The sequence below is a fragment of the Neolamprologus multifasciatus genome, chromosome 3, assembly GCF_963576455.1.
Source record: "Neolamprologus multifasciatus chromosome 3, fNeoMul1.2, whole genome shotgun sequence".
NCBI classification, from domain to species: Eukaryota; Metazoa; Chordata; class Actinopteri; order Cichliformes; family Cichlidae; genus Neolamprologus; species Neolamprologus multifasciatus.
In genome coordinates, this window is record NC_140441.1 from 5250754 (window position 1) to 5275477 (window position 24724).

At 43.9% G+C, this 24724-nt stretch overlaps 3 protein-coding genes across 7 annotated transcripts; 1 reads left to right on the plus strand and 2 right to left on the minus strand.

Annotated features, from left to right (window-relative positions):
- Positions 1-1643: 1643 nt before the first annotated feature.
- Positions 1644-21352, minus strand: LOC146521214 (RPA-related protein RADX). 4 transcript variants are annotated; one of them, XM_085139164.1, is made up of 19 exons: positions 21268-21352; positions 19613-19724; positions 19332-19521; positions 19151-19260; positions 18122-18262; positions 17608-17774; positions 17084-17240; positions 16630-16738; positions 15453-15544; positions 15197-15322; positions 15011-15115; positions 14727-14900; positions 14494-14618; positions 13272-13531; positions 13145-13198; positions 12949-12992; positions 11724-12005; positions 11471-11620; positions 1644-2829 (listed from the first exon to the last, which is right to left on the minus strand). In XM_085139164.1, exons 3-19 carry the CDS (start codon positions 19463-19465, stop codon positions 2705-2707), a joined length of 2355 nt encoding a protein of 784 aa, XP_084995290.1. In that variant the 5' UTR covers positions 19466-19521; positions 19613-19724; positions 21268-21352; the 3' UTR covers positions 1644-2704. The 4 variants fall into 4 exon arrangements, with proteins under 4 accessions (XP_084995290.1, XP_084995282.1, XP_084995273.1 ...); XM_085139156.1 differs by lacking the exon at positions 21268-21352 and adding an exon at positions 20788-20905; XM_085139147.1 differs by lacking the exon at positions 21268-21352 and adding an exon at positions 20788-20865 and having other exon boundaries at positions 13145-13195; positions 18122-18259.
- Positions 4995-7207, plus strand: LOC146521215 (nuclear factor 7, ovary-like). The gene has a single exon (XM_085139231.1). The coding sequence runs from the start codon at positions 5372-5374 to the stop codon at positions 6755-6757; it is 1386 nt and encodes a 461-aa protein (XP_084995357.1). The 5' UTR covers positions 4995-5371; the 3' UTR covers positions 6758-7207.
- On the minus strand, positions 21150-24147 carry ift46 (intraflagellar transport 46 homolog (Chlamydomonas)). 2 transcript variants are annotated; one of them, XM_085139309.1, is made up of 6 exons: positions 24045-24147; positions 23691-23837; positions 23106-23398; positions 22821-22914; positions 22611-22742; positions 21150-22538 (listed from the first exon to the last, which is right to left on the minus strand). In XM_085139309.1, exons 2-6 carry the CDS (start codon positions 23817-23819, stop codon positions 22185-22187), a joined length of 1002 nt encoding a protein of 333 aa, XP_084995435.1. In that variant the 5' UTR covers positions 23820-23837; positions 24045-24147; the 3' UTR covers positions 21150-22184. The 2 variants fall into 2 exon arrangements, with proteins under 2 accessions (XP_084995435.1, XP_084995428.1); XM_085139302.1 differs by having other exon boundaries at positions 23956-24117.
- Between the last annotated feature and the right edge of the window lie 577 nt (positions 24148-24724).

Below are 24724 nucleotides of genomic sequence, written 5' to 3' on the forward strand. Positions count from 1 at the left end.
AAAAAAGCTCCCAGGATTCTTGAAAAAGTCCTCGAGTTAATGGATCATTATCTATGTTGCAAATGTGGAGAAGAGAACTTGCAGTAATTTGCTTTTCACAGAGCGACATTTAAATTTATGCCTGCACATTCAGACTTGAGATATGAAGCATCATACCTATGTTTTAATGTTGGAGTCTCCTACACTAAAGAAATAAAACAAAAAATGCCATCCTCCTTCAAGATTTCTCTCCAGACATGAAGTCAGGGCTGTAACATATGAAAACATAAACATGTAGCAAAGTCCAAAGAAGGCCATAAAACTTTAGTCTAAAGTAGGCATTGACAGCTGAGGTACACAGTTAACATTATAGGGAAAACTGTTTTTAAGATGACTCAAAATGTAAAATACTGTAAAATATTTATTTGAACATGGATTGTGTCCATTTTTAAAAAATATCCTCATTATAGCTTATTTAAAACAACAACTGTTGACCAAAGTGCTATGCATTTAAAATCATCAAAAGAGATAAAAACATTGTAAGAAAGGAAGCATAAAATTAGAATTTGTTTATTTTTCATTTCCTAATTTTTTGCTAAGTGTTCACATTTTTAGAATATTGTGTACATTTTAAATGTGTGCGTACATATTTTGTACACTGTATGGGGTTATGGGCTACAGTCTAAATGGCTTAGATCTGTCTTGGCTGACTTAAAACATGTTGGTTCTACAGCCACCATCATAGCTAGGATTATGAACTTGAATTGGGAACTCAGCCGTCTGCAATCTACTGACATCTAGGGGTGAACATGTAACAACATTTAAAGTTCTCAAGTTAATCAGAGTTAATTTAGGTTTTCAAGATTAAGTTACTGAGAAAAGTTCAAAAGGTTCTTACAGAAATTCTCTAGTGGTTTAAAAAGTTCTCAAAGTCCTTAAAAAGTTCAACAGTTAATTAAATAAGTCTAAGTTCTTATACGAGTTCCTTAAAAAAGCCCAGGAATTTGTTAAACAAAGATGAGTTCCTACAAATGCCAAAGCTATTTAGGAAAGCAATCAGTCTCCTTAAAGCGTGTACTACATGTTGGTACATACTGCTGAAGTAGTTCGAAACACTGACAACTTTATGAAGGCAAAACATTTTTACCTCCTTTTTCTTATATTTCTTCTTCTGAACAAGGTTCAAGCTCTCCTCCATCAGCACCAGCCACAACTGAACTAACTCTTTAAGTCATTATCCAGTCATTGTGGTTTTGTCTTTTCCAATCAGTTTAATTTCTGTTTCCAGACGAGTTTTTTTATTTGTGTCACTATTAGTGTTAATGGTTTTTGTTTAATTATCAATCTCATTATTATTATTTTACAGAAGGTGTTGGTCAAGGCCATGTTTAGGAATACCAGAATAGAAACTGCACTTTATGACCTCAAAGTGATGCAGACCTCCCAATCCTCAAAAAAGATAAATCAAATAACCATAAAATAAAACTACACATCTGTGAGGTGATTTAAAGAAGTAGATATTCAGATGATCCATGATGGGTTTGAAGATCCAAGAAACTGGTAGTGGAAGAAACACAAAAAGCACTGGGAGATCAATTACTGCTGTCAGTGAGAGAAAACAACTTTTTAGGGAGTTAAAAGCATCAGTCGGACAATACGGCCACTGAACCATTCACAGGGGAGACATTTTATTGGGATGTTAAATGAAATATATTTGCTTGAAGTATAAAAACGTCACATGTGCAGAAATCCAAAGAACATTCAGTGAAGAACAATGTTTTCCATACTACAGATACAATGTACCAAGCTGTGAATCCAGGAAAACAAAAGTTTATCAAAGTTAACAAAGCGGTTTGGCATATAATAAAATATAAAATATAATTTAAAGTTATTAAATGCTTTTTGTTGGCAAGAACAGAAAACAGAAAACAGGTAAACAAAGGCAGGATTTCAGAAACACTGTGGACCTGACACTGTAGCACAAATATTAATCCTATTTCAAAGCCTTCTTCACAGAAAACACACTGAATGTAACAGTGAATACTTTACAGAAATTTCACAGTAAAAAGGCAGAAAATACCACAAACAATGAAACAGCAGCAGCAGCAGTGAGAAGCAAAGAAAGTAACCACATTGCATTAATCGCCACATCAGCTCTTCTCTCCTTATACTTAAATAAGTTAATTTCTAAAGTTTAAAAAATGTTAAATATTATGTCACAGTCCACAAGAGGAAAATGGGGGATAAAATAAGGTCATAAATCTGAATTTTAAGGGAAGTGAGAAATAATTTTACACTGTAAATACAAAATGGTTCAAACTGAACCGTACAAACATGAACCAACACAATCTTAGTGTATTATTCAAAATAAAAGCAAAATTAGGCTTAACAAGGGACTTTTAAGCCTAATTTTACCCTAAACAACAACACTTTTAACTCTTTACCTTCTTCCATTTAGCTTATGAACCCTGCTATACACATTTTATTAATACCTCTTTATATTACTGCACTTTTTGAGTACTTTGATGAAGTGGTACTACAACTCCCAGCGTCCCATCAGCATTTTGTAAATAAGAACAATGAAAAAAAGAGAACAGCAATAAAGTGTACAAATTTGTCACTGAAGATGTTACAATGTAGTTAAAATTAGTGTAAAAAACTACAACTCTCAATACTTACAAATACTAGAATTTTTAAGTGTATATACTACAGCTCCCATCAGGCATCAGTTGGTCAGCTGAAAGGCTCTGCTTAGGACGAGTTCAGTTGTAGCTCCACCCAGATGACACGCCTCTACAATGCACACCAGCCTCTGATTGGTCAGCTGGGACGCCATAGCGATAAGGTCACCTGAGCGGCAAAGAGAAGACCCTTTACTATCACATCTTTGTGTGTGGGAAGGTGTGACCAGATATGCTCTGTGGGAACGTATCTAGTTTGTGAGGACATTTCTGAGAAGATATTTCTGCTTTGTGGGGACGTCTATGCATTACAAGGACATTTCTGCTTATTAGGACGTTCCTGCATTTTGGGGACAAGTCTGCAATAGAAGGACATTTCTGTTTTGCAGGAACCTTTCTGCTTTAAGAGGACGTTTTGATAATGTAAGTGTTTCTGCTCAGTGTGGACATTGTGCACAAAGAGGACATTTGTATTTATGAGGACATTTTTACACTGTGACACTACAAGTTACACACTGTGAGGATATCACTGTTTGATGATCACATTTCTGCGTTATGAGGACATTTCTCTCTATAGCAGACTTTCCCAAAGTGTTCCCCCTAGTGGGGGAAGCAGGAGATGAAGCATCGCTGAATATGTTTCCAAACCAACTTCATTCTAAGCCAAAGACTAGAAAATATGGTGAAGCAAATCTTCCCTTTGGTTTCACCTGCACAAGTGCCGAGGTAGGTCTCCCTGCAGAATTGGTTTTCCCTTCGTCGGGAGCAGCGCTGGGGTGTTCAAATCACGGACAAACAATATCCCACAGTTGTTTATGTTTTTAAACCCATTTTGCACAGAGAGGCATTTTTTGGAAAATGCACTGATAGCAATGTTGAATATTATTACACATAAAAAAAAACAACTACAATAAAATAACCACATCGTGACACCGCTGCCTTTCTGAATGGAGGGACAGTAACTGTGTGTAAAACCTGAAGATTTAAGATTAACAGAATTTTGTCTCTATCTGCCATTCTGCAATTCATCTCAACAATAACGTGGCGCACAGCGTGACGTGAAAATAGCCACATACCTTTGACGTTGTGTGACGAACTCTGTATTCCTTGTCCACACGTAAACACAAGAAAGGAGTTTTAAAAAATCTCGGTTTTCAGTAATTCAGAACGCCGTTTTCGTGTGTATTCAAAAATACCCGTGTAGGTGTGGACACAGCATAAAAGAGTTAGTAGTTTATTTTCTTACTACCTGTAATTTATTGCAGATTACTTGTATTTGCTTAATTGTTTACTAAATGTTCGAGGTGTGAAATAAACCGCAATGGAGCAAAATATGGGTGTGTGTGGTTGGAGGATGTGTTTGTGCGCGGGGGGGGGGGGGGGGGGTCACATTTTTCTTGTAAAACAAAGGGGGGCCCAGCGAAAAAAGTTTGGGAACCACTGGTTTAAATGATGTTAGCACAGAAATATTAGCTTCTGTCATGACTGATGAAGTTACTAGTTAATAAAGTTTGTTTAATTAATAAAGTGTTTAATCGCAGCCACAGATTGACAGTAAATATCTCGATTAGCTTCAGTGCATCTGTAATAAATATGTGCAAGTTTCAGTACTTCGTTTAAACTGTATGATACTTATACTGACCCAGGGTCAGTGTAACATACATTCCTAGCTGTGTGAACAAAGACTGGCTCCTTTAATCCTGCATGAAAAAACCTCAGGATGCAGCTTATTATTACTCTTTCCTGCTGGCACACCTGTCACACCTGAGAGTCAGCTAGAAACTTACAGTGACGTGGACATCATGCAAAGACTGCCAGACTCATGCAGTGACTTTTACACAACCAGATCAGATGAACCAACTCACACTAAAACATGCATTTTGCTGCACTCTTTACACTTATTTCTTTTCTTTCTGCTCTTTTATATATTTTGTAAAACCACAAAACCTATTTTATATCAGCAGCAATTTCTCTCAAACTGCTGCATCACAGCTTTCATGCTCTGACCTGCATGTGAAATGAGATAAAAGCTCTTTATTAGTAACTTTTACAACTTCTGGCAGGTTAAACTCTGAACTTTGGAGTGAAACACACCCTTAGTTACAAGAAATAACACCACAGTCTGTAACTAAGTGAATCCACCTCAACACCACCTGTGTGTGTGTGACTGCATTACACTCCCACTGCTGGGAATCTGAACAAGAACCAGAACAAAGTCTGAAATAGAAGCTGACAAACAGCTGCACCACCGAGTGACACTTTATTTTATAAACTTCACAACAGGTTTCATGTTGTGACCTGTGGAGGTGAAAAGACACAAAACCTGTTTTAAAGCTTTTGAGCTGCAGGCAGGATTGAAACACACCTTAGTTAAAAGTCAAACAGCAACATTTGTCTCCTCCCCTCACGTCACTCAAATGTGACAAACCAGGAAACAGGAAGTTCTTCGTCCTCAGTAAAGAGAGACGCACAGACGATCAGACTGAGCTCAGACCAAACTAGCAGCTTCCTCTGAGTGAGTCCAGCTACAGGAGAGAAAAGTGGAAAACTCCAACACTGCTGCTTCAAGCTGCTGACGCTCCACACACTGAATGTGAGTTTGAGCAAAAACACGATTCAAAGGAAGTTTCAGTGAAGGTGGTAGAGGAGGGAGGGGAGCCAGGACTGACTGTACTTCCTGTCTGCTGTTTTCAGCTTCACTCACAGACTCAATGGCTTCCAGATCAGAGGAGGATCTCTGCTGTCCGGTCTGTCAAGAGGTCTTCAGAGATCCTGTTCTTCTGTCATGTAGCCACAGCTTCTGTAAAGACTGTCTGAAGAGATGGTGGAGAGAGAGACCAACACACGAGTGTCCAGTTTGTAAGAGAAGATCTTCAAAGGAAGAACCACCTTTAAATCTGGCTTTAAAGAACCTGTGTGAGTCGTTCTTACAGGAGAGAGATCAGAGAGCTTCAGAGGCTCTCTGCAGTCTGCACTCTGAGAAACTCAAACTCTTCTGTCTGGACCATCAGCAGCCAGTGTGTGTCGTCTGCAGAGACTCAGAAAAACACACCAATCACAGATTCAAACCCATCGATGAAGCTGCACAACAACACAAGAAGGAACTTCAGGAAACTCTGGAGCCCTTAAAGAAGAAGTTAAAGGTTTGTGAAGAAGTTCAAGTGAAGTTTGATCAAACAGCAGAACACATTAAGGTCCAGGCCCAACACACAGAGAGGCAGATTAAGGAGCAGTTTAAGAAGCTTCACCAGTTTCTAGCAGAGGAAGAGGAGGCCAGGCTGGCTGCACTGAGGGAGGAAGAGGAGCAGAAGAGTGGGATGATGAAGGAGAAGATGGAGGCTCTGAGCAGAGAGATAGCAGCTCTTTCAGACACAGTCAGAGCCACAGAGGAGGAGCTGAGAGCTGAAGACGTCTCATTCCTGCACAACTACAAGGCTGCAGTGGAAAGAGTCCAGCGCTGCCCCCTGCTGGATGATCCACAGCTGCCCTCAGGAGCTCTAATAGACCAGGCCAAACACCTGGGCAACCTGACCTTCAACATCTGGAACAACATGAAGGACATGGTCTCCTACACTCCTCTCATTCTGGACCCAAACACTGCTGGTCCATACCTCATCCTGTCTGAAGATCTGACCAGTGTGAGACGAGGAAGAGAGAGGCAGCTTCCTGATAATCCAGAGAGGATTGATGATTACTTCTCTGTCCTGGGCTCTGAGGGCTTTAACTCAGGGACTCACAGCTGGGATGTTGAGGTTGGAGACAGTATAGTGTGGGTAAAGGGTGTGTTAGCAGACTCTGTGCAGAGGAAGGGAAGCATACGGTCTGGATTATGGTCAATATGGTTCTATAGAGGTAAATACTCAGCATGTTCACCATCAGCTGGTTTCACTGATCTCTCAGTCCAGCAGAAGCTCCAGAGGATCAGAGTGAATCTGGACTGGAACAGAGGAAAGCTGTCGTTCTCTGATCCTGATACTAACACACACATACACACCTTCACACACACTTTCACTCACAGGATGTTTCCATATATTTTAACTGGTAAACTGAAGGTGTGTCCATTGAAGGTGTCAGTGTCAGTGCAGCAGATGAGTTGAGGATGATGATATTTCTAATGTTGTTTCCTGTCAGTGAATTGAAGCTGTTAAACTGCAGCTGTCCTCCTGCTGCCTCGTTGTTCCAAAGCTCTTTGTTTCTCTTTTAGTTCTCACTGTTTCTTTCTGTTTCTGCTGTCCACCTTTTCACATGGAAAATCATTTCACTGTTTCTCACTGAATGACTCCCCAAACTAGATTTGAAATTCTATCAAGTTTCTCATCATTACAAGTGATTCATGTTTCTATTTGATGTGTAAATGGAGATGATTTCGTTTGCTGGGATATGGACTGACATGTGTTGAATGGGAGGAGCAGTTTGTTGTTGTCTTCTTGTCTGTTTATGACAACAATAAATATATTGTTGAAACAATGATTCATGTTTAACTCCATATATGAAATGTTTCTGATCTTTGAATTCTGTTTGATTAAAGACTTTCTTCATGACACAAATGAGATTTCAGTGTATTAATAGAACTAAATAAGCTGAGAGTTGAAAGGCTGGAGTATTATGTACGTGCTTCACTGTCAGTATCTTCAGGGGGATTCAAAGGGAAACATTAAACTGCTGTAATGAGATCAACTAGTTGGGCTGAACACACTTATCTGTAGTTTGTCTCCATCCAGGATCATCAGAATATAATGAACATGTGTGAAGAGCCAAAAAATGCTGCTGCCCTCTCAGCATGATGAGCTCCAGCCTTTGTTAACAGGAAAACAGGAAACATGAGACAACTTTCAGAGACAGTAACCAACTGTGGCCACAAGATGGCAGCAGCTGATCTGAGATCCTTTATTGGACAGAACGACTCTGCACACACAAGGGGCCCAGCCGGGCCACAGGCGCCAGGCCCCGCCAATCGGCCACCAGGAGTGAGCCGTGTATAGGAATTTCTTTCACTTATGTATTAATCACGTTATTGTAATGCCTTGGTGCCACTGGATTTTAACATGTCTGACACTCATACTTAAGACAAATGGTAGGGGGTGTAATAAGGATGTTGGGGGAAACAGGAACTCCAGAGGACCAGTCTTTTGTCTCTTCGAGGACTCTGGGAAGTAGCAAGGGAGAGTGAACCTTAAGGTGTGAAACAGCTGCGTACTGCCTTCTGTTCCTGGAGAAGGTATTTAACTGAGAGCCATGCTAGGCTCAGTGAGACTCTGCTGACCCTGCCCCGTGGTCATGTAGGCTCTTCATCAAGCTTGGTTGTCTGTTCTTTGTGTGTTTGGATTAAAGAATGTTAGCTACCGCTCACCGCTCGTCTGCAGGCTTTATTTAAGTGGGAAACTTCCACAACAGCCGGTACATACATGAGCGCCCAGCCCCAGACAACAAGGACCACCAACACACCAACGTCTGAGCGCATCAGCCACCGGCAGGGAGTGTGGTGAGGGTGTACCCAGAGAGGTTGAGTCTAAGACCCAACCTGACATATAGACACAGACGAACAGGCGCACGCGGACACAAACGTGCATCCCCACCCCCATATGCACAACCAAATACTCGGCACTCACCCAACTGTAGAGAGACACAAATAGACACTGCACAGACAGTCGCACTCCCCAAACATACTCTATATCCCAGGTCCAGGTACCCCCGCCCCCAGAGGGACAAGCCGCACCTAGACCCAGGAGATGTAACCCTTCTCTCTGGGGTGGAGGCAAGCGGACCACCTCCTTATCTGCAGTAGCAGGGAGGCCCCGCATCCCAGACCCCAATCTGATGGCCAGCACCTCCTCCCAGCCCCCCAGCCCTGACGGCTAACAGAACCGGGGTGAGTGAAGACCTCAAACCTCCTTACACCCGCTCAAATGTAGTGTTGCTGTGTGCTGTTCTAAAGGGCATTTAAAACACAGGAGAGCATGGTACTTGCTTCTTCTCAGAGAGCAGCACGGCTCCTCAAGAAAACCCTTAGTGTCTATATGCATTTAAAATTGAGGGTAGGGCACCAGCGCCAGAGGTGGGTTGGAATACACCGACCATCCTCTGGATGTTGTAAAACGTGCCCACCCCCAAGTCCCTATATGTATGTGTTATGTGAGAGTGTGAGTAATGTGGATGTCTAGGTTGCAGAATAAAATTGAGGCACAGGCGGCCGGAAGGGGACAGAGGGGGAGTGCCTCCCCTGCACCTTGGTGACATACCTGCACCCCAAGCCCTGCGTGTGTGGGTGTGGTAGAGCGGGAATAGGGAGGCAGCTGAGGATGGGGAGGGAAGAAAGGGAGGGGCAAGTGGCCCCTCCCTGGGGCCAGCTCCCCCGCTGACCCCAGTAGGCACCCCCACACTCTGGAACCCACCAGGGCAAGGGGGCCCAGGCCCATCCGGACTGGGGCCCGGAGCAGCAGCACCGCCCAGCCCCACAGAGTCCGGGGCAGCCCACCCGACTCCACCCCAGAGAAAACTGCACCCACCCCATCATCCAATCATCTCCCAAACTACACAAGACAATAGACACCCAGGTTGAGTTCATTCTCTACCTCTCCTGTATCTCTCCCCCCACCTGCAGAGTGAGCTCCTGTAGAGAGGAGACCACCTGCAAAGATATAACAACCTCCCCACCAGTTAGAGAGCCCCCTGGTTGGGCCGATGCACCAGAGGTCCCCTGCACTGGGGCTGAGCCCCCTGCACCCACCCGCCCACTGCTCCGGCGACACAACAGCCAGGACCCAAGCCCCCAAGTCCCAGCCAGCACCCCAGACCTGGGGGCGGAGCATCCCCAGACCCCGAAGCCTCCACGCCCGTCCTGGACCCACCCAGGGGCAGCCAGGCTACCAGGCCAGTAACCAACGTTCGCCAGGACAGACCCTCCGTCCATCTCCGCTGTACGCAGCCACAAGGAAAACACCATCTAAGAGCCCCCAGAGCCCCTAACCAGGTCATGGCCACATCCCCCGGGTTAGGCCCTCCAGGGAAACATCCCAGAGGCCCTAAGGCCGTCCCTACCCCCATATCAACCACAATAGCAAAGGCAGGACCAAACCATGACCCCCCCACCCCCACTAGGTGATGAAGCCGATCAAAGGAGCCCAAAGGGATTGCTCAAATGTGATGGCAGAGGCTGTATCAAGACTAATGTGATCTCTTAGATGGTTTTTATATTGGTTAGAATTAAGATTATTTTTATTTTTCCAGTTAAGAAGGACCATTTTCTTGGCAATGCATAGGGCCGTAAAAACAACGTGGGCTGTGTTTATTTCTGCAGTGACCTCATCCAAAATGCCCAGCTAGCATACTAAAGGTGAGGCTGGAATGTTACATTTCAGACACTTTGATAAGTCTTCACATATCTCGCGCCAAAATTTCTGAACTGGTGGACAGAACCAAAGAGCGTGGATGTAATTGTCCGGTGTATTTGCTGTGCAGTGTGAGCAGTTGTTGGAAGGTGTATAGCCCATCTTGAACATCCTATGACCAGTATAGTGCACTCTGTGTAATATTTTGTATTGCATTAATTGCAAACTGGGATTTCTGATCCATTGAAAGGTTTGGGTCTAAGTTGATTGATAAATCTGCTTCCCATTTTGCAATAGGAAGGGATATTGATTCATCAATTTTAGAGATTGTTCTGTATATTTTAGACAATAATTTGGGGGGTTTTAGACTAAAAAAATTGTACCACACTTGATGGTGTTTGTAATTCAGCTTCACTGGGACTAAATTTATTTTTTACTATGGATTTAATTTGTTGATATTCCAAAAATCGTTTCTTGTTGATCCCATATTGTGTAACTAGTCTGTCAAACGAAATAAAGTCTGTTCTTTCCAATATATGTTCCAAGTATTTAATTTCTTTGCAACTCCAATCTGGAAAGTTTATCATATCATCGTTTCTATTAGTTTCTGTTAGTTTCTGTTAGTTGGACACTGCTAGCACGGGGCGCCCACAGAAACACAAAGCAGGAGATGAAGCATCTCTGAAAATGTTTCCAAACCAACTTCATTCTAAGCCAAAGACTAGAACCTGCACAAGTTCTGAGGTAGGTCTCCTCAGCAGAATTGGTTTTCCCTTCGTCGGGAGCAGCGCTGGGCTGTTTAAATCATGGACAAACAGGATCCCACAGCTGTTTATGTTATTAAACCCATGTTGCACAGAGAGGCATTTCTTGAAAAATGTATTGACAGTAATGTTGAATATTATTACACAGGAAAAAAACCAACAACACGTAAAATAATCACACCGTGACGCCTCTGCCTTTGTAAATGGAGGGACAGTAACTGTGTGTAAAACCTGCAGACAGTCAGATTAACAGTATTTATATCTGCAATTCATCTCATGTAAACAATAACGTGACGTGAAAAAAGGCACATACCTTTGACATTGCGTGACGAACTCTGTATTCCTCGTCCACACGTAAACGCAAAAAAGGAGTTTTAAAAATCTCAGTTTTTGGTGTTTTGAAATGCCTTTTAGGTGGACGAAACCGCTGCGTTTTCAAAAATAGCCGTGTAGGTGTGGACGTAGCGTAAAAGAGTTAGTAGTTTATCTTCTTACTACCTGTAATTTATTGCAGATTACTTGTATTTGCTTAATTGTTTACTAAATGGTGTGAAAGAAACCGCAATGGAGCAAAATATGGGTGTCTGTGGTTGGAGGATGTGTTTGTGAGAACGAAGGGGGGGGGGGGGGGGGGGGGGAACCTTTTTTTCTTGTAAAACAAAGGGGGGCCCAGCAAAAAAAAAGATTGGGAACCACTGCTCTGAGTGTGTTCACTGACCTGGTGATGGTGGAGGAGTGTGCAAGGAGAAGGCTCCGTGTGATAAGATGGAGGTCCAGGTGTTGGAGTGAGACGAGAGGAGAGGAGCAGGAGAGGAAGATGAGGCATGGGGGAGGAAGACGGTGTCGATCAGCACTCCGTCTGAGAGAGCTGAGGGGACAGAGTGGTTCATTTACATTTGGAAAATCTGACCGTGTCTCAATAAGATATCATGACAGTCACCATGGTTACCAGTGCGCTTATTAAAGTGTACCTCTCAGTCTCAACGTGTAGTAGCCATCGAGGGCGGAGTCAAACCTCTCAGGCGTCGCCCGCCCTCCCATTGCCACCGCAGCCACCTGTTCCTCTCTGTGGGCGTGGTCGTAACGCATCGGGAGCGTCTCCACAGCAACAGGTGAGAAGGCCGGCAAAGTGTGGGCAGTAACAAAAGACGAGGTGTCATCATCATCATTATCATCGTCGTCATCGTCTTCATCATTGTTGTCATCAGAGTTTGTGTTTTCAAGGAACTCCATAGAAGCTTCAAAGAGAATCACTGCAGACAGACAGAAGATCGAGAACATCGTACTATGAGGAACGCGGTCCCCGTGGTCACTGATGAGGACCGTAGCTCCTCTGATTACCATCATCTTTTCATGTTCTGTCATCTGTGAGGTCTATTCTGGTAGACACAAGGAGCACAGTTGGGTCTCTTTTATGAAAAGTTGTTTTTCTGGTCTCTTGTGAGGACCTCTGGCCTTTTGTTTTTTTGTTAGCACCACATTTGATTATTGTTTTTCTCACCAACGAGGATCGAATCTTGTGAGGACTAGTATTTCTGTTTTTTTCCTTTTAAATGATTACAGTCTCTCTGGTCACAGAAAGGTCACTTGTGAGGAGCAGAGATTTTCTGAGGACTTCAGTTGATTGGTGGAAACGCCTTTGGTCATTTTCTTTTTTTGTCCTTATGATGATCCTTCTTTTTTTCTTGTCAGGTGTGAGTAACTCAGGCTTTTTGGCTCCTTGTTGTGATCAAACGTTTTCTGGTCACTGCTAAGATTTTTTTTCAAAGTGTGTGTGTGTGTGTGTGTATGTGTGTGTGTGTTTGTGTTCCATAGGAGGACGACAGCTTTAAAGGAGTCCTTTTCAGGATCAGGTCAAATTTATTTAATTTTATTTACATTTTTATCCCACCTGAGGACCGTACTTTATGGAGGACCTTGATGTTTGTATTATATGTACGGGAGAAAACCTCGTGAGTAGACTGAAGTGGTCAGACCTTTTGTCTTAATTATCAGGTAGAGCTGCTGAAGACAAACATTTAAATGAAAAACTCAAAGAACAAAACTACTTTATCTGCCCTGGATGCTGAATGTGGTCTCCACACACCTAGTATGAACATTCATTTAAACAAAGTCTCTCTATTATTTTTAGATTTGGTCATACAGAAACTTCCTCTCAGCAAAGTGCAGTTTCTTTAAAACAACATTCAGTCTTACCCGTCTTGTTGTTCTGCTCTGGCTGCAGTGTGATCCGGGGACTTCTGAAGGGACAAAACAATTCAACCTCCTTAGATCAGAGTTCAACTGTCATGAGGAGCTCTGATTAGTCAGACACTGGAATACTGCGGTATGCAGTTTATACATTAATATAACCCGATGACCCGGAGTCAGTGACATCCCCCTCAGAACTGACCTCTTGGTTGGCGTGTCCGTCTGCAGAAGCTGCTTCCTCTTCCACGACTTCCTGCTGAAACAAACATGGTGAGCGTGACTCGCGGTCAGAGCTGAGCGGTGCAGTCAAAGCCCGTTTAAAGTCTCACCCTGCTCTGCGGTCCGGAGGACAAGGCGTCGACTTACTGACCAGTGAGGACGGAGAGGTCAGAGAGAGAGAGGGGGACGAGGGGGAGGAGGAGAGGGGAGGTCTGAAGGAACGAGGGGTGGAAGGTAACGGGAGTTGGGAGAAATAACAGGGCGAGGAGGGGGGAGATGCAAAGCGGTGGCGAGAAGAGGGCGAGGAAGAGGATGCGGAGGAGGGGCAGAGAGATGAAGCTCGGTCTGTCCAGAACAAGCAGCGATCCTCCTGAAGGAGAGATGAGGAGGTGTTAGAGGAGGAGCAGAAGGAGGCCAGGTGGTCCGAGGAGTTTACAGTGATGGAGACGCTTCACACAAAGAGCTGATCTTCTTTTAATTAAAGCTGCTCGAGTGTTTTCCCGATGTTCACTGTGGTGAATCTCAAGAGCAGGAAAGTGATACATGAGTCATCCTGTAGCCTGTGGTCAACGCTGGCACATTCTTATTCACGAGGCTACACCGGCTTTGTTCCTGAGCATCTATCCTGAATGTTTACGCTGATTATTGGAAAAACAGCTAATATGAACTAATAAGTGTTTGTTGGACTTTGTCTGTTTTCCTGTAGACGTGTGACCCATGTCCAAACTGGATGTTTTAAGTTTTGAAAGCAAGCTTGTTACTTTACAGCCACCTGCTTTTGTCCCTCCCTGAAAGCTTAAAGTCGCTGTTTAGTTCAGCTTGAGCCAAGAAGACTAAAAGAGACGTTTGGTTAGAGACACAAAGTCTGTGTTACAGGAATTAAGACTCACATTTGTATCCGTCACTACTCTTTTCTTCATAATTTAAGCAAAGGATGAATAAAATAATAAATTATGTCAAATCTGTCTCAGTCAGTCATCTGAACCTTCATGTGAACCTTCTTTAAACTAAGTGCTGCACAAATCAAACCTTTAATGTAACTCTTGACTGAAACAAACGAGGTGCACTTGATTTATAACACAAGAGAAAACGAGAGATTTGCAGTGAGAATAAACACTTTATCACACGTTCATCTCCACCCTTCTACACGCAGCTATCTCCCTCTAGTGGCCATTATAAAGAATACAGGTTACCTGCCAAACCCAGTCTCTGTAATGCTGAATGAGTCACATGACCTCTGCATGTATAAATAAAAAAACTGAACTGTTTCCAGATCAGATCACAAAGTAAAGCCGTTTACATTTACATAAATAATTGTGCACTAGCTGTTACCTCTCCTCTGCGGCTATAAGTAACCATGGTGATGGTAGCCTGGATACAGAAGGTGTGTCTCTCCCTGTAACAGAGCCGCTCCACCTCCCTCTTAAGCTCCGCCCCTTGCAGGAATCCCAGCTCGCCTGTGTTTTAGATTCAGCACAAAAGATCATCACTGAGATAACTGAAGCTCCGACCGTCGGAAAACTGAAACTGCTCTGTGGTCAGGAGCTATAAACACACACGCTGACCTCTCTTGTCCTTCATGTATGTTTCCAAGGAGACCGGAGGGGGCGGGTGGATGAAGAAGCCTCCAATCAGAGCCCTGTTCAGCACCTCTTCATCGTCCTGGCTCCTCAGCCACTGGAGGAACTGCCGAACTGGGCGGAGCCTGCGGTAACTCATCTCTGAGTGGTGCCCCAGGCCTGCCAGTCGACCAATCAGGAGCGAGGACAGAGTTGACACACAACATTGAGTCAGTGGGAGAAACGCTGCAACTGAAACTGTGAATGTAGCTTCGTACACAGCGTGTTACCTGTGCAGTACACCTGTGTGTAGGTGGTGTTGGTCAGGTAGAAGCAGCTGTGACCTTGATCCGAGGACCTGACCACCTTCAGTCGTGTGCAAACGACCACGGACACTGCAGACGAAGGGTAAACAAAGATAAAATGTGCTGCAGACACACATTCACATGTTCACGGTCAAAGCTACGGTGTCTCACGTGGGTACAGCCTCAGGTGGGTTTCCGGCTGAGACGTGGAGAAAAGTTTCACCGTGACTGGCTGCTCACTCGTCCCGTCCTCCAATCGTAGCCAGCGATACTCCAGAAGCTCCACCCCTCTGCCATCTTCAAATTAAAATAAAAAAGAATAATTAGGAATAAAAAGCCAATTTCTTTGTGGCTGAAAGAAAACTGAAAGAAAACCAGCAAATTTTGTTGTCATGGTGTGTTTTTATCGCCACGGTAACTCCCTCACCCTTGCTCCTGATTCGCTCCGGCCGTCCTGAGAACGTCAGCAGGCCAATAACATCACATTCAGCACCGTTAGGGCAGTCCAGCAGCTCCTTACTGAAAAAAGGGTCAGTGTGTGAGGACATCAGCTTTAAACGATCAAACTGAGGACATCTTTGAATGATGGGGACATTTCTCATTTATGATGTTTGAAGGGTAGAGTTTAGTTTCAGGGTCAGCGAAACATTCAGCTGCAAGGACCAAGGTTACCGACAGGAGCCAGGAATATCTTTATTTAAACTAGAAGACACAAAACATCTACCAAGGCCAAGTCCCCGTTTTTTGATCAAACCCACATTAAAACCTAAATTGCTTCACTAATATTTAGTGTTTTATAGTGTCTTCATAATCTTGCTCACAAACAGATAAGCAAACAGCAGCCTCTAAGGGAGTGTTTCCAACCACTGTGCCATGGCACATAAGTAAGACTGTGGAACTGTCTCCCTTTGAGCCTGAGATCTGTGGTTGCTTTGAAAAAAACAGCTAAAAACTCATCTTTTTAAACTTACTTTTGGTTGATTTTTATTTTTAGGTTTTAGCTTCTGTGAAGCACTTTGTGATTTTTATCTTGAAAGGTGCTATATAAATAAAGTTTTACTTACTTACTTAGTCTAAGGGAGTGTTTCCAACCACTTACATAAGTGTAACATAAGAAATTATCAGGTGTGCAGTGGAAGTTTATCCACTTTCACCAGATTGGTACTCTAAGCGAGTGGCGTGTAGTGACAGGATGAACAATTAGATTCTCTTCCACTAAGTGGGTTAAGTGGACTGCCAACCGTCAGTAAAACAGAAGAAGACAAGAAGAAATACTAATGTACAGAGTAGTATTATAGTACGACTGCAATAAAGAGGGAAAAAAGAGACTCAGAGCTGTTGAGGAAGAACTTCCTGTGTGTCTTTCTTCAGTTCCTGCAAGAATATCAGCTTTGTGTTCAACTAAGCAGGCCTGGTTTCACACTAAGTAAGTAAATTAGAGCAGATTGTCTTTATATTTCAATAAAAATGGTTTTTGTGACATTTTGTTTGGTGGTGTGCTTTGTGATTTTTCTGATGTGAAATATGTGCCGTGGCTCAGAAAGTTTGGGAAACACTGCTCTAAGGGTTGAGTAGAGTCCTCATGTGCACACAGGATGATGTACCTGTTGTAGAAGCTGTAGGTGGGTGCAGCGGGCAGATAGTCGGGTGAAACAGTGGATTCTTGGAGGACAGAAATGCGTGCAGCAGGATTTCTGCTGTTCACACTGATCTCTGCACAGAAAAACAGAATCAAAGCGATAACTGTGAGTCACAGGTGTCCACGTATACAATGTTCAGTTAGAATAAGTCTGCTTCTCACCTGTGGTGAGATTTAAAGGTAACTGAGAGGTTGAAAAGGCTAAAATGAAAGATTAAATATAGACGTGTGTGAATAACACAAGTGGGGAGACTCAATGAGAGGCCCACTGGTTCAAACTGAGTTTCAGGGTGAAGTTAATATAATAATATGTTAAGCTTTCAAATCTGCACATCATAAAACACCTTTCAGCCCAAAGTACCCGAGTTTGAAAAGGGAACAAATGACTAAAAAAGTCTCGTTGCGTTGGTCCTGTGTACCTATGTCGTTGAGCTCAGCCTGGTAATGCTGTTTGACTCGATAGCGTCTCAGGCTGATGATGTCACCAGGCTTGAGGCAGCGGTACCAGCTGACACATACGCTGTTCCACAACACCACCCACACATTTCCTGTCCGATCGTTCACCTCCAGCACCGCCTGAAGCAGACGGAGCGAGAGAACAGCTTATAAAGTCTGGAGTTCCTCAGGGATCAGCATTAGGTCCTCTGGTAATTACATCCTATTACTATGAACAAAGACGTGTTACGTATGGTTGTTACACTGCGTCTTTATCTGTTTCACTTGAGTGGCTCTTTAAAACAATTAAGATAAATTTGACAAATAATACCTAATATAATAATACCCAAAATATGAGACTGAATGAGCAAGTTTCCCCTGCTGGTATAGCAACTAATGCTTGTCTGACGTTGTTTAAGTTTGAGTTAGTGTAAACAGTGAATAGGTAAATAAATAATAGAAATCTGTATTAATGTTGTTGCCAGTGTCGATAATGGTGCACACTAACCTTATAAGGACACTCACAGTTCCTGTCTGTTCTCCCGTAATACATGAGATGGGATTTTTTGATGATGCGTACAATCAGTTCGTGTTGGACGGCGCCTCTGGCGATGCCCCGGCGACTGTACAGGTAGGACTCACGCAACTCGGATATGGTCACAGCAGGACATCGTCCTGTTGACACACACAGCCAATCCAGCCAATAAGAACGACATGAATCCACCGTTTGAACGGATTAGTCTTAACTCGCTTTATATTTTATAATTCTATAATTTACTATTGCAACCTTCTGTCATATATCTCCTGTACTAGCAGCCGATGATAACGTTAAAAGTGGCAATCACACTGTTTTTTTCTAGTCTTATATTTGTGTGATGTCATTGAGAGACAGACACCACACCCACCTGCTCTCTGTGGACAGGCAGAGAAAGGCTTCCAGATAAATGGTAAATAAAAAATGGTAAAAATAAGAAGTCAGCGGGTTTGTTTGAAGGAATGTTTTTTAATGAAGACATAGATACCTTCCTCTGGCTCTTCTTCTGCTTCCTGACCCGCTGCCTCTTTATCAGTGGCTTCCATCCACACCTCCCCGCTGTAGTCCACGTTGTTCCACAGAGGGAGAAAGACAGTCCTGCTGGCTCTCAGAGGAACCAAAGGACCTGCTGGATAAACAACATCAGCAAATCAGAAGCTTTAAAATGTTAGAAGCAAACCTTTTAATTCACAGCCCTCCCTGAATGTTTAAAGTCACTCGCTGTTTAGTTCAGCTTGAGACAAGATGACTAAAGAAGACTTTGATGACCAAAATCTGTGTTAGAAGAATGGACATCATGTCCATCACTATCCAGTTCTTTTCTTCACTACTCGTGTAAAGGATGATTCTGACATCATGTCAACCTTCTCTTAACTAAGAAGTAGGGATGGGTATCGTTTAGGTTTTATCCGATACCGGTGCCAAACCGGTACTTTTGAAACCATGCCGGTGCTCAAACGGTGCTCAAACCGGTGCTTAAAGAATGGAAAACACAAACTTTGTCCAAAAACGTCTCATGTTTAGCTGTTTTTTTGTAAAAAGATAACAATGTTAGCCTTTTCTGCAGCTATGGGGCATATATGGTATCATTCTTGGCTGGAAGCAGTGCTTAAACAATGGAAAAACACAAACTTTGTCCAAAAACCTCTCATGTTTAACTGTTTTCCACTTTTTCTTTGGTCATTTTAGCCTTTTTGAACGTACGTACCTGGGCCCGCCTACTATCCTCGGAAACGTAAAATGATTGGCTAGAATCTAAAGTGTATCAGAGCTCAGGGAAAAAAAGCACCGAAATAAAGCACCAAAATGTGCACTGCTTTTCAGTCTAGTTACTACCGTTCATGTCAGAACCGGATTCCGGTACCCATCCCTACTAAGAAGCGCTGAACAAAAACAGAGATCGACAGTGAAAAGGAATATAAAAAAACGTTTCATATTTTCATAATTGTTTAAGTCATTTCCAACCTGAAATCTGAAAAATCTGAGAGTCAGAATCTCCTCGTTTCTAGCCTCTTACCTTCAGTTTTTGAGGATCCAAACCAGGGCAAAGAGTCCCAGTCCACATCCGACCATCTGTCCCCGACTTCTTCATCCTCGTCCTTCACCTCCAGGCTCACCAGCCTGTAGCTGCAGGAGCACACACAAGTCAGCTGGTCTGACTGCATCACAGCTCCATCGTCTCTATTGTCCTCACTCACCTGTCTCCTTCCCCAAAGGCCCCGGAGCACTCTGGGAGCTGTGCGGTAATGGCAGTGCTGAAGGTGGCGTGTCTCACTGCAAGCCCAGGCCGCAGGATGTTCCTCTCCACCAGCCGGTTCAGACCAGGATCCATAGTCACCTGAACCCGGCAGTCCCCATCACTCAATGTGGCGTCGTACAAGTCGTCACCTGAAGACATCAAACTGGTAAAACCCCAAAGAAAACCAGTATCGTCATCAGATTTAAATATATCAAACAACCAGTTAAAACCGGGTCCGACCTTTGAGGACGGCCTGGGGGAAATAGACGGGGAAGCCCTGGTCCCTGGTATAACGCTGTAAGTCCACCACATAGAGGAACTCCCTGCAGACAACCGAAGAGGATGGAGATGCCTGCAAGGCAACAAAAAGTGTTAAAAATGTAATACACTATTCTTTTACTTCTTAGCATAGCTCCTGCTACACCTGTAGACGTTCATATTAATCACAACCAACTATGGGCTCAGTGTATGTACTTGCTGCTCCAAAAGCTCAGTTTATCACTGTTTTTTCTAGTCTTGGCTCTGTATGACATCACATAGAGGACAGAAGGGGCAGCCAATGAGAAGAAAGTTGTCTTAAAGGAGGAGGAGCAGGGGGGAGCTTAAAGGGCCAAAATAAAATAATTATTTTAAACTGTCATTCAGGTAAAACTGATGAAAGTTTTAGTGAATAAAAAGTGAATAAAACATTTTGGAGCTGGAATTGAGCAGAATCGTTTCTACTTTAAGTCTGAGTGATAAGTGGTCTTAAAAACAAAATACAACAGTACAACTTAAAAACGGATTGATTTTTAATGGGTAAAAACAGGTTATACTCTAAATCCGTCATTTGATTGTTAAACATTTACTGACGCCTTCAGGCAGAGGTGCGTCACACAAACCAAATCCAATTTTAAAAACGTACTAATCAATGATTTTCTCATTTCGCGCCTTCAAATGAACAAACCCAAAACACGTCTGGCTATTTTTCTAAATACTTATGATCCTACTTTGATTTCGGCACAACATTCAGTCACCAGACGGGTTGCTGTTTCCTTTTAGAAAAGCGCGTTTCAAGCAGCTCATCCACAATCTAACATGTAGGATTGTTTCTTACAGGCTAAAAGCTAACGGACACAAGACAGTTTGGACATGTTTCTACGTCTCTATTATGTAATATTAATTTAGTATTCGGTCGGTAAACATAGCGGATCATTTTCTATATCACATATGTTTTTTTTAATGTGAGAATCATTCAGCAGCGCTAACACGTCATACTGACTGCGCTGGTCCAGATAAAGCTGAAGGTTTTTGAATGGAGTCTGGTGGAGGATGGGGTGGCGGCAAAAAGGCGGGGGATTTAGCAGCTGTAGGAACCGATTAATCAATCAGACCGATCAAGATCGTCCTGGCGGCTGTAAGTAGAGGAAGCACACCTTGTTAGTACCGGGTCTGGACCGGCCCAGGGTTCTCTGGAAGAGGCAGCCCGCGGCTGCCATGTTGAAGAAGCCCAAACAATAACAGTGCGGTGCATTGTGGGAGGAGGGAGGAGACGCAGATTTTCTTGTTTAGTATTTATGACTTAAAATACTAATAGAACAAAATAGGATTATTTGTTAAATTAGTGTTAAAAATCTAAATGTTTAGAAGTAAAACACACCTAAAGAAAACTTCTAAAAACGTCTTTTAAAATTAAATTATATTTGGAGCTTTCAAACTTGACCTTTGACCTCACGTGACCGGTGTGTTTCTGCGTTGTGTCTGACAAAGAAAGGTAAAAGAAAAACCTCCAAGTAAATAAGTGCTCGCTCCAGCTCCTCTCTCTGCATTTATTTCTACATTAAACATAAAGTACGAACTTACATGGAACATTTTTGACATAAGAAAAAAAAACACCAACAAAAACTCCGACATACCTGACAAAGAAAGGTAAAAGAAAGAAAGACCTCCGAGTAAATAACTTGCTCGCTCCAGCTCCTACAACCAAATACAAACAGTGGGGGAGAGGGTTAGCTCAACCCATCACAACTTCCAAGCTAGCCATAATTATATATTCGTGCTAGCATTAATGGCGCCACATTTGTGGCACACACATACTACACATTTATAGCGTCTAACAAAACACAGGCTTAATAATGACAATAATTGAACTAAAATCCCAATCAGAAACATCAGGGTGGCTAAATATGAATTACATGTTGCACAGGGTAGAGGGAAATGACACCCACCTCCCCCACAGGGGAATTGTAGAAAACGGGAGAGGCCAAAGGGGTACACTGTATTTACAGGGTTGCACCAAAGAAGAAGAAGAACAATGAGGAGGAGCTCTAACTGATAATGAATATAAATACAGGCTTGAAGGTCCTAACAGTCAGGTATAAAGAACACATTTTGTGTAATTATAACAATATGTAATCTATGACTGGGTTACACTCACAGAGTTTACTTTATTAATTACATATAATACATACGGGCAGGCACAGGACTTTACAGATGTTCACACAGTGACCTTGTTCTGAGCGGCTGGTTTATTACAGCGTTCATCAAGGACCTTCATCTGGTCCCTGAAGTATTCAGGCTGCTGCAGGCGGCACAGGTGAGCAGTGAAAGTAAGCTTAGGTTAGATGAAGCTCGAAAGCTGTGAACATGGCTTTTATTTCAGAGGACAAACAGAAAACAAAATGAGGAAATAAAGAAAAGCAGAGCAACAGGTTCTCAGCTAATAAAAACTTTTACAGCAGCCACGAAATAGTCGAACATCTGGCACATCTGGGGTTAGTTTTCAGTTCCTGAACAGACTTTTGTGACCGTGTGGATGTGGTACTTCCAGCCACTAAGCTCTGCGCGTGAAGTGCTGCGAGTCTCTGAACTCCAGGTAGAGGCTGAAGAGCAGGTGCAGGGACTGGACGCGGCTGCCGTAGACGGGGATGTCGAGCAGGCCGCACACAACGTCCGCATACTGCGGCAGGTCACAGTTCAGGCGGGCGGACGGCAGCTGCAGGCGGTCCAGCAGCTCCTCGAGCTCGGTCGGCCACTCCTGCATCAGGCTGTCGATGTCAGGCATCGCTCTGCCGTACTGGACGCTCGCTGGCGGCTTGGAGCGGTGCAGCGCGCTGATGCTCTCCACCCAGCTGTCCACCGCCCGCGGGTTGCTCTGAGGGTTGGCGATGCTTGTCACCTTCTTCACCTGCAGGAAAGGAAACAATGAGGAGTGACTCTGACTTTAATGCTGAGTGTTTGTGCGTACAGGTGCGTGTACCTCGGTGGCGCCGTGCTGCTTGGTCTCCTCCGACAGAAACAGCGACAGCACTGTCGGGTCCGACTGCTTCACGCTGGGCTCATCCAGAACCAGCAGCCCCAGGTTGTCCGGTCTGCCATCGGACCTCGGCACCTGTGCGATTACAACATGAGGTCACTCTGAGGTCAGAGGTCGCGCTTTCTATGCTATCAGGCGCGATTGTGTTCGAACCTTGAGGAAGGCGTCGATGTCTCCCACTGCGGGGATGAAGTCCGGGATAAACGGCTTCAGGTTGTGCTCCAGCTCGACGGACTCGGGGGCGTATCTGAGACAAACACAAAACACGGAAACTCTCCAGATGTGTGCGTGACAACGACGTGATTTACTGCAGGGTCTTTAACACACAAAGTGCTTTGAGGTGACTGTTGTGATTCGGTGCTTTATCAATAACCTTTGATAAGGTTTTTTTTAGCAGAAACAGGCACCAGATGGCGGCGCACGTGTGTCTCTGCTCACCGTGTGATGTACTGGAACAGCTCTTTGATGTCGGTGCCGACGGGCAGGTTGGCGTAGTCGGCGGGATCATACAGGCCCTCCGGCGCCTTGTGGAGCTTGCTGTCCTCCTCCGATTCGTCATCTTCGGAGTCCTCGTCGTCATCATCTTCTTCTTCTTCATCATCCTCTTCTTCCTCTTCTGGCCGCCCCCCTGCCGGCTCCTTCCCCCTCCCGTGGTCTTCGTCAAACTCGTCGCTGCTGCTGTGGGCCGACATCAGGCTGTGAACCCTCCTGCTGCTCCTCCTGAACTCCACCTGAAGAAGGAACAAAACCAGGTCATGTGACCTGAGACCAACCTGGAGCAGCAGGAGTGACTCAGCTTACAGTTCAACTCTGATGGAAGAAAACTTTATTTATGTTTTAATAAAAACTGGGGCTCACAACTTAACATTACCAGATTCACTCTTCTGTCATTTCTACACAGTTTCTTATATGAGACGAGTTTGTGACTGGAAACACTTTGAGCTTTAAATAATGAAGAAACACGAGCAGGCGTCACGATTACCGGTTAAACCGGAGCTCTCCGCAAGGGCAGGAGGAGGTTACCTGGGGCTGGCTGCGGGGAGTCGGGCTGTACACGCTCGGTACCTCCTCGGCGTCCGCCACATCCAGGCTCTCGTCGTACGGCTGGTTCTTCAGCAGGCGGCCTCCTCTGTCCCGGTCAGCCCGCTCCATCGGAGCCCGGCGGGTCAGCTGCGGGCGGACACAGTAAAACCTCCATCAGGAACAACGGTTTACAGTAGCATTAGCCACCTAGCAGCAGACAGCTAACAAGAGGCCGACACCGGCGGTTTTAAGCCCGTTAACCCACCTGAGACAGCACACACTCGGCATGCAGAGACAAACGACCTGCCGGCAGAGCTAAACTCAAGTCCGATAAATATGTTTTAAATGTCTTACTTGTCGTCTCAGTTCAAGCCAAACTCGCTTTTCGGCGTCAAAATGGCCTTTGTGGAATGTTACGTATCCTGGCAACGGGACGGGCAGGGCATCATGGGTAGTGTAGTTAGAAACTAATGAGAGAAGAAGCTCCAGCTGTAAGCCATATTATATTATATTATATTATATTATATTATATTATATTATATTATATTAAAAATAAGTGCTTTAAAGTAACTGGAAGAAAATGAAACAGTGGTGCATTTAGTCAGTCAGTTCTATATTTTTTTGAATCTCATAATCTCTCAGCTGCTCTTGACTGCTGATCGGAAATCAAACAGATGGATAGCTGAGGCTCCTCTAAATCTGGAGACTGAAAGACTAAACATGTTAACAAAACAATTTTAAAACCACAAAAATCAAATCTATTTAAAAAGAAAAACTATTGAGGCTCATTGTCATCAATATATTTCTGATGAACACGCAGGGAAAGGTTTCCTGAAGTGTGAAGTGACGATATTTATTCATCTGTTCTCAATAACAAAGGGTTTACACAAACAAGGCCGTCCACAGCTGTTTGTGGGGCGCCAACTCCTCTTAATATAGGTGCTTGTGTTATTTTGTTATTGCAGTGTTTGTATGTTTTCCACCTACCTGAAACAATTCAGGTTCCCTGGCAGCTTTTCACAGTCTCTCAGGAG